Source organism: Gossypium hirsutum, chromosome D13, assembly GCF_007990345.1.
Source record: "Gossypium hirsutum isolate 1008001.06 chromosome D13, Gossypium_hirsutum_v2.1, whole genome shotgun sequence".
In the NCBI taxonomy this organism is placed as follows: Eukaryota; Viridiplantae; Streptophyta; class Magnoliopsida; order Malvales; family Malvaceae; genus Gossypium; species Gossypium hirsutum.
In genome coordinates this window covers 57,159,948-57,169,318 of record NC_053449.1, presented here as the reverse complement: position 1 = coordinate 57,169,318, position 9,371 = coordinate 57,159,948, and the positions used below count along the sequence as shown (strand labels likewise).

The 9,371-nt window shown below is 30.4% G+C and overlaps 1 protein-coding gene across 1 annotated transcript; it reads left to right on the top strand.

Moving 5' to 3' along the window:
* Nucleotides 1-1,915: 1,915 nt before the first annotated feature.
* LOC107936786 (protein LIGHT-DEPENDENT SHORT HYPOCOTYLS 1) lies at nucleotides 1,916-3,718 on the top strand. The gene is made up of 2 exons (XM_016869553.2): nucleotides 1,916-3,084; nucleotides 3,505-3,718. The coding sequence occupies exons 1-2, from the start codon at nucleotides 2,484-2,486 to the stop codon at nucleotides 3,516-3,518; spliced, it is 615 nt and encodes a 204-aa protein (XP_016725042.1). The 5' UTR covers nucleotides 1,916-2,483; the 3' UTR covers nucleotides 3,519-3,718.
* The last annotated feature ends 5,653 nt before the right edge of the window (nucleotides 3,719-9,371 follow it).

The following is a 9,371-nucleotide window of genomic DNA, read 5'->3' as shown; positions in this document are numbered from 1 at the left end:
CCACAACTCGATTCATATGTGGATAAATGTGTTGCAAAGTTAGTGAAATGCTTTGAATCTGTTTTGTTTAACTTTAGTGAAACACTTCATCAATTTTACCTAGAAGTGAAATGGACAAATAGTTTTAAGCTTAGCTTGAAAGATGGATGCCAATTCTCCAAACAAAAGATACAGCATTAATCTAAAGATTAAATTTCCTTGGGAGGACAACATGAGATATCAATTGTATCCTACAAGCCTTCAAGGGGGAAATCATGAGTAATAAAGGGTAAACAAATTGAGAGGGATTTGGGCAATTGCTGTGAAGGTTCCTATACCATACAACATTGTCAACTTACCCATCATTTCTTCTTTGGTTCTTGGAATTCAATTGTAATTTTATGGATTTTTAGTGTTTGGTAAATCATTCAAAAATTTTAATCTATTGTTTTTTTTTACACATGCTTGATAATATGAAATTAAAACAACCAGATAGAATTTTTTTTTTCTACAAAGAAATGTGAAAAATAATAAATAGAACAAAGCCACCTATCTTAATGGAGAATATTTTTAATTAAATCAAATTTATTTTATTTATTTTAATATTATACTATTTTATAAAAACTTTACTTTTAATTTTTGATTTTTTGTTTAGAATAAGGTGAAACATTTAAAAATTAAAGATAAAATGTAGAATATAATTTTTTTTATAATTTAAAATCTATATTTATCAATCAATCTAATCATATTTCATAATTAATTTTAATATATATTAAAAAATATAACTTAAATTCACCACTTAAATTTTCAATACTTAATTTTTCCGCACTTAATTTTCAGTTTATCAAATAGCACCTTAATTAAGAACTTTATAATAATTTAGGTATATAGTATGTTAAAATACTAAAATATAATACTTACACATGGATCATCAAAGTCAAGTTAGAGATGGAAAAGTTGATTGAGTTTTAGCTCGGCAGACATCAACATTATTACCAATATAGGAGGACATGGATTTGAGCACGTTAAAATATATTTATCCTCCTATGTAAGGGTTAGGTAGGAGTTATGGTAATTCTAGGCAATACATCAAAAAATTAGAAACAAAAAATCTTTATATGTGTAGATTAAACCCTTCCGTTTGGAAGAGTTTGGATAAAAACCTTAAGTTTGAAAAATAAATTTACACAAAAAAAAAGATTGTTTAAAATATGGATCAAAGTTAGACTTTTAACGTTCAAGACTCGAATCCAACTCAGTTCGATTTTATTCATTTTCTAATTATTGTGATATATTAGGTTTTTATATTACATAAATTTTAAATCTATAATAATATATAATACTAAATTACAGGACACTCACAAAATGAGTGAAAAAACTATACAATTTTATAAAGAAATTATATTAAACCAAATACAGTTTTGGTTGAAACAGTAAAGTGTGATATTTTAGGTTTAAATCTCAATATTCTCATAATATATATATTTCTAGATTTATCAAAAATATAAAAATAGCTTTTTTTTTGTAAAAATAGAAATAAAAATAAAAATGTTGATAGATGACACCATCAAACACGCTATAATATAAAAATTACAAAAAAAATATTAAAATTTGGTAAAAAAATAATAAAAAGGTTGGATTATTAAATATAAATTAAAATAGCATTTTTTTGTGAAAATAGAAAAAAACAATTTTGGGTAATTTTTTAAAAAATAGCTTAATTCGATAATTTTTTTTTAAACGACATTGTTTTAGTAATTTAGTATTTTACGGCAGCTCAACGAAGGAGAGAGAGTTTCAAAGAGAAGAAATAAAAGCGGAAATATTGGGGTACAGCCCAATGTCACTATCAACTCTGCCTTCACTGCCAACTTGTCCTATTTTTGGCAAAACAGTTCCTTTTAATTATTTAATACAACTACTTATTAGCCACTGGTGTTTCACTTACTGAACCTTTCTCCATTTCTCTTGACCCATTGGTCTATAGCATTATATTCTCTCTTTCCTTTGTTTTTTGTTTCACTTCATCTCTCTCTTACTTTATCAATAGTGTTTTAAACTCCAGTTTGCTTCTCCTTTTCGCTCATAATTTCATCTCTGATCTCATCTTTTTCTTTGCTCTTTTAGCCCTATTTTCCTACCCTCAAATTGTTGCAGTCTCGTCCAACTGAAACAATTTGCTAAATTTTATTAACAATGTGTTCCTTCTCTAAATGGAGAAACAATTACAACCCTTTTTCGGTGTCTCTCTAGTTTGATTGTATCTTTCTTTCAATCTCTTTGTTATTTTAATCAGTTAACTGTTATGGAAGCCATGCAGAATCTTGCATTTCATCATTTCTTGAGCTATCATCGTCACCCATATACCTGAAGTTCAAAAAGAAGGCTTTGAAACTGTTCTCCCTCCTTAATTATCTATCTAGGTTCTGTGAGGTAATCCTGATCGGGTTATATAGAAGAAACAAGTGACACCCTAAAAGATTGAGGACATCATCAGCAAAATAATGGACTTGGTTTCCCCACAAAGCAATCCAAATAACTTTCCGAGTCCGATTGTAGGCTCAAACCCCATAGCAAACATCACTGCAACGCCTGCTTCTAGCACTGCAACTCCACCCACTCCGAGTCGGTATGAGAACCAGAAGCGCAGGGATTGGAACACTTTCTGTCAGTACCTGAGAAACCACAGGCCTCCATTGTCGCTTTCAATGTGCAGTGGCGCTCATGTTCTGGAGTTTCTTAGGTACCTAGATCAATTTGGGAAGACCAAGGTTCATAACCAGGCATGTCCTTTCTTTGGCCTCCCAAACCCACCGGCTCCATGCCCATGCCCTCTAAGACAAGCCTGGGGTAGCCTCGATGCACTCATTGGTCGACTCCGAGCTGCTTATGAAGAACATGGGGGTAGACCAGAAGGGAACCCTTTTGGAGCTCGAGCTATAAGGATTTTCTTAAGGGAAGTCAGGGATTTCCAGGCCAAAGCTAGAGGTGTCAGCTATGAGAAGAAAAGAAAGAGGCCTAAGCAAAAGATGGCACCACCACCAGCACCACAACAACCACCTCCACCACCAGCACCACCAATACTTGCCGATGCCACTGCTGCAAGTAAGTAACTAAACACCTGAAACTCAAACTCTCTTTGATTATATATTACTGCTAATTTTTTCCATATTTCTTTGTATAGGGATCTTTATTAGAACTCAATAAAATTTTATGTTGTTTACTTTTTCCTTGTTTGGGACACTGCCATGTTAAGTGGGTACCCTTCAAATTGCTCTTTACGGGACAGTTTGAATGGTAGTGACATGGATGATCAGTTACTAGGAAGCAGAGGTAATTGGGAATGAGTAGTACCAAAAAGAAAATGATGGTCTATATTTCTGGTCAATTCATATTTCAGATTATTGTGTACATATATAGGCTTTCTAGTTTTGGTATGCTTGGTTTTTCTTGGGAATTTTTTAATCACAAATGTGCTCTTTTGGGTTGATGCTAATGGATACATTTCTTTTTCCCTTTTTACAGGGAGTACTATATAATTGGAAGAAGCATAGGGTCAATTTGCAATCAACATATAGTCTGGATGATATGGTTTTTATGGGTTTTGATTGTATAAGGTATTTTTTTCTACTTTTATATTTCAATGGCTTATTTGATAATGTTATACACAATATTATATATATTAATGTAATGATATCTATGTTGCTTTAATATATAAACGTGAAAGCTATTTATATCCTCTCTTTCTGTCATCAACCAACCATTTTTGCTTAATTAAACAATATCTATAGAATTTACCCAAATTAAGAAAGAAAAAAAAGGTGTTTATATCGAAAGACAAGGCACTGGAAGTCAAGCAAGGTCGGTTTATTAAGGTATATTATAGTAAAAAAACACATATTTTTATCGCGAAAAGGACAAAACCTAGATTCATCTTTTCTAATATTAGTGAATGACGACATCTGAAAATACACCCAAACATGCTATAAATATTAATAATATTATTATTAACAAGTATTGGTGCATGCATTTGAATTTGTTCATTTTTTTATATATTTATGTTAGTCACAAAGTTGGAAGCACAAAATCTAATGGACTATAACTATAAAGAATGTAGTTTCCATATATTTATTTTTGGATATATATTGAGCATTGGAACTGTAACTATAAAGAAGCCATATTTGTCTGTATTTGAGTAATGAGTTCCAACAAACCATTTTCATGGTTTTTTTTTTTTGAAGAAAATAGTCCTCGAAATGAACATATAGAATCCTTACTGCACTGCACCGTCCAAGAAAACTGGCTAATTTCTTAGCTTTCAACCTATATATATATACATATATATAACTGCTTCATATAGGCATACATACGTGGATGTCCCAACATGAGTAGTCATATACATTGCAGCACAGAACTCGACAGTGCCTTTACAGAAAGTGTGTCGGGGTCATACAAGAATTTCCTTTGGATATTTGTTTTATGAAGCTACCTTTACATTTGACTGTTTTTGCAGATCTTATATACAATAACCCAAAGTTTAAATTATATACAAGAAAGAGTTATAAGAATATTAGCAAAGCAAAAATGCATGATTCAAGTCGCGTTTGCATTGAATTACACATTTAAGAATATCAATGGAAGTGTGTGTGTGTGTGTATTTTGACTCAGCCTTGAATATTGCAGCAATGGTTAGATCTTACGATAGAAGCATCCTGCCAAATTATAAGTTGCTATGTATAATATATAAATACTTTTGGATTCTGTGTTTAAGGTATTTCGTATTTATATTTATATAAATTTCAATGCGTTAATAATTCGTATTATATGTACAATTTTAAATATTAATATATTCTTATCAACGGTGAAGATTCAATCGCGTCGAGTTGAATCGAGTTGGCAAATCCCATTTTAGCAACCGAACTCAATTTGAAATTTTTTCGAATCGAGTCAAATCGAGACGAGTTAACGAATCATATTATTTATACTCAACGTTGCATTTACATAGACAGATTATTTAACTAGTAGACAAAGTACAATATTATTTAACTACATAAACAATATAATGATTTTGTCTTTTAATTTAATATGTAAACATTTATCAAAACAACCTAGTTTTGACTTTTAACTTTAGAAAATGTAAATATTTATCTAAACGACGTAGTTTTGCCTTTTTTATTCAGATTTTTATTCGAGTTAAACCGAAAATTTTAATTTTTTATTCGAGTTGATCCGAATAACTCGAACTATTTAATTCAAAATTTAAAAATTTTATGGAGTTTTTTGAATCAAATTAGATTTTTCTCACCCCTAATTCTTATTATGTGTTTGTATATACTTATCTGGTATGATGTTTTAAAAGTTAATTGCATCAAACATTATCAAATTATCATATTCATCTTAAGTTCCCCTATATATGATTGGAGCAAAGATTAAAAATTTTATTATAGATAATATGAATTCAAATTCCATCATCTTTCCTTTTCTTAATATCGTATAATAGAAGAATATCTAAAATTCAATCGCAATAAATATTAAATTTGAGAAATAATATAAAAATGAATATTATGGAGATTTTTTAATAAAAGGTGGTACATAAAATATATATTAAAGTTTAATTTTTGATAGCCTCTCCTCTATGGATAATGTTGATGGTTGAAAGCTTAGCAAAATCCTATTTGTTGTGGAGAAAAACCAACCAAAGTGTAATAATTCATGTATTAAACAATAATAAAAACACTATTGTTAATATATTAATATAATAAAAGGAATACCAAAAATTATTATTTTATTTTGAAAAGGAAGACAACATTTGCAAAGGCTACCTTGGACGCACAAGGCACGATCCCCTATAAACAAAAGAAAATGAGTGTCCGTACAAAAAATCCCGCAATCTACGGTCAATAGTGTGGAACTTGACACGTGCGCCTACCGTGTGGTCCCTACCAAGCCGCGTGCTCCCACGTGGACAATTGTACAGCTTGTCGGGAACACAGGACAGTAAATTTTGCCTCGTCTGCCGTGTTCACGGTTTCCGCTGTCCGATTTTTGCCACGTGGTTTTGCATAATCCGTTGATATACGGCCTCTGTGTCCGTACGACATGAGAGCTTTTTTCTAAAATTTTGTTCTTTCGGTTTCTTTTCTGCCCTTCTCAGGCTGTCGCCTACTTTTGCCATTTAGGGAGTGAAACCTTTTATAGTTCTATTAATGATTTAATTTGTTATTATTATTCATTACTTAAAAGTAATTTTTAAAATATTTTTTATACCATAAATATTAATTTTGTTATAATTTGAATTTATTTAATTTTTTAATAGTATAAGGATGAAATTAATTCTTTTAATAATAAATTAATTAATTTGATACAGTTCCTATACGGATCATGTAAATACTTTAACTTATTACTGAGTAATAATAATTACAGATAAAGTCAAATCGAATTTGAGTTGGATTTATATATAGTATTATTGCAATTCATGTTTGCTTAAACTTGGTCAGACTGCAGCTTTGATTAGGCGAATCTGTAATATCTTAAGAAAATCATTGGATTCTTAGATATATTTCGAGAGAGTATAATCAGGTTGCAGATGTTTAGCTAAGCAAGCTTTGATGGAAAAATTTAACCTACAGGTGTTCGATGTTCCACCCGAAGTTACTAGTTCCTTTATCGATGGGGATAGGCATACAGTCAGTTTTTATGCTTAAGTTTATTTTGTAATTCATTAGCTTGTTATTTTCTTCACTAAAAAAAAAAACTTGGTCAGATTGAAATACATCTCTCAAATTAAATTCGCCCAGATTTGTGAATAAATAATACAAATTTGTTTTAGGTCTACATTTATTATTTTTAAATGTTACTTTTAATTTAATATTCGGTAAATTTATAATAAAAAAATTTAAACATAGATAACATATTTTTATTGTTTACATTATAATATTATATATTATTGTACATATATATTTTATGTGATATAAATTACATAATATAAAAAAATAAAATATCATATTACAATATTTACAAACAAGTTAGATCAGGTTGGACTCGAACTTTCAATGTTGGAGTTCTGTGCTAAATGGAGATTACAAGGTTTAAATCCATATCATTTAGGTGTTGAACGATAACTCTAATCACAATTCTAAGTCTTGGTTTGACAAAATTTTTCATCTATATTATGTTTAAAGTTCCTTAATTAAATTTGTGTTGGAAATGATTTGAAAATTAAAAAAATATCATTTATCTAGAATTAAGGTTATACTTTAAATTGAATCAATTTGCAAGTTGTGCTTGAGTGGTAACGGGTGTGTGTGAGGTTGAGATTTTATTGTTAATTTTTAAAGGCTTGTTTAGGATGCATTTAAGGATATAACATTATCGAGAGTAATATGAGATTCTAACATAGGGTTCATAAGCATTTGGTTCAAAGAATGTCAAATTTCTCGAGGTAATTATCCTTTCAGCTTTTATCGTTTTACCCTTAATTGTATATTTATCTCCTCAATTCATATAAACAAAGTAATTATTTTTAAGGTTTATCCCATTAACTAATATATACAATAATTATTTTTAAGTTAAAATTTAAATTTGGATTCAAGTTTTGGCAACTCATTTCTTTATATGTCAAATGCTGATTTACTTATTTTTAATATTTTTCCTTTTTTTTAAACATCACCAAATTAAAATTTAATAACTAATTCATTTTGCATTTTGTAATTGATGCAATTTCTTAAAATATTTTGCTTTTAATCATAAAATACAATGAGGACAGCGCGAAGCAAAAAAAAAATTTTTAGGGGCCGAAATGAAATATTAATTTTTAATAGTCTATATTTTTATAATTTTTAAAGGATTAAATCAAATTTTTATAATTTTAGGGGGCAAAGTACAATTTTAACTTTACTTATTTTTTCCGATAATATTATTTTTTATAACAATTTACCATTCTTTTTTATTATTATTTTGGTTAAACTAGTCCTTAAAAAGTAACAAATAACATGTTTCAATAATTTTTTGAAAAAAAATTAAGAATGGGCTTTATTAATAGAAACAATATGACAAAACTTATAAACCTATTATCCTAGAAAAACCGGCCCAAAACAGATGGCCAAAGTTGAAAAAAAAATCTAGATATTAAAAAGAAAGTTCTGAAAAAAGAGAGTTCTGGAACCTATAATAAAAGCACCGACTATATGCCCAAAATCTATCATTTCGTCTTCCCATCATTTCATTTCCATTTCGACGATTTCTCTGACAAAGCTTCTTTTGAACCGTTTCACTTTCTTCAGTTTTGAAGCATTTCTTCCTTTCTTCCCTCATCTTCTGTCATTTTCTAGTCTGGTTCACGCGACCAGTCATATCTTCTCTGCTCCTTTGCATACTCAGGGACCTCCATTTCAAGGTAAATCTCCTTTTTCCTCTTTAGGGTTTCTGTTGCAAGAATGTGTGCAAGATTATTTGCAGATCTTGGTGTGTGCTGAAATCTGACTTTATTAAACTTACTGATTTCCTACTGGATATCATGAATATAAACCCCTATCATTGATCGATCTTGACCTGTGGTATTGCATTTTTTAATTGTTGCGAGGGAATCTCCCTAAAAAATGACTGATTGCCATCCCCGATCGACTCCGATTTGGACTGCTCTCCAACAAGCTATTGCTTCAGCGGCAAATGCAGAGGTAATGTCTTTCTGTAACTCTGAATAGGATAACAAAACTCTTCCTTCGGCATCTCTGGCCACAATACCTATGGCTGAGCAATACTGACTTTCATGATATGCTCCATCAAAATTTATTTTAATAAACTCACGATGTGGATGCTGCCATCTTTGCTTTCCTGTGATTTTTGCCGATTTCCTTATTTCAAAGTGAGTTAACTCAGTAATGTAATTATTGATGAAATTTGCAGTTTTTTTGCCGTTGCTAACTTTTCCTTCGTGTATTCTTCTGTTTTGATCTCCCCATATGGCCCATAGAGCGCAGCAGAATAAACGACTTTGACAAGGATTGAGTTGTTCAAATACCCAGGTAATCCACTATACAAAATCCATACTCTAGTCTATTAAGAAAACCTTGGAATGATAACGCAATCCATACATCAATTGTGACAGGGCACTCTCGAAAAAGATGGTCCAATGTTTCAGCTCGTGCTTCACAACGGGGACATGTTGTGATGTTTGAAAGCTTCCTGTGCTGCATATTCACTTTTGTAGGCAAGAAGTTCCATGATAACCTCCATATTGTAATTACAATTTTAGCTGGTAGATTTAGGCTCCAAAGTTTTTTGTAGAATTTCCTATAGATAAGTTGTAATGCATAAGCACTAGGGTCTTCATTCGAACTCTGTAATAGTTTATAAGCACTTCGGACCGTGAATTCACCCGTCAACTCACCTCT

Coding starts and splice junctions, on each gene's coding strand:
- LOC107936786 (XM_016869553.2), top strand. CDS start 2,484: ATGGACTTGGTTTCCCCACAAAGCAATCCAAATAACTTTCCGAGTCCG.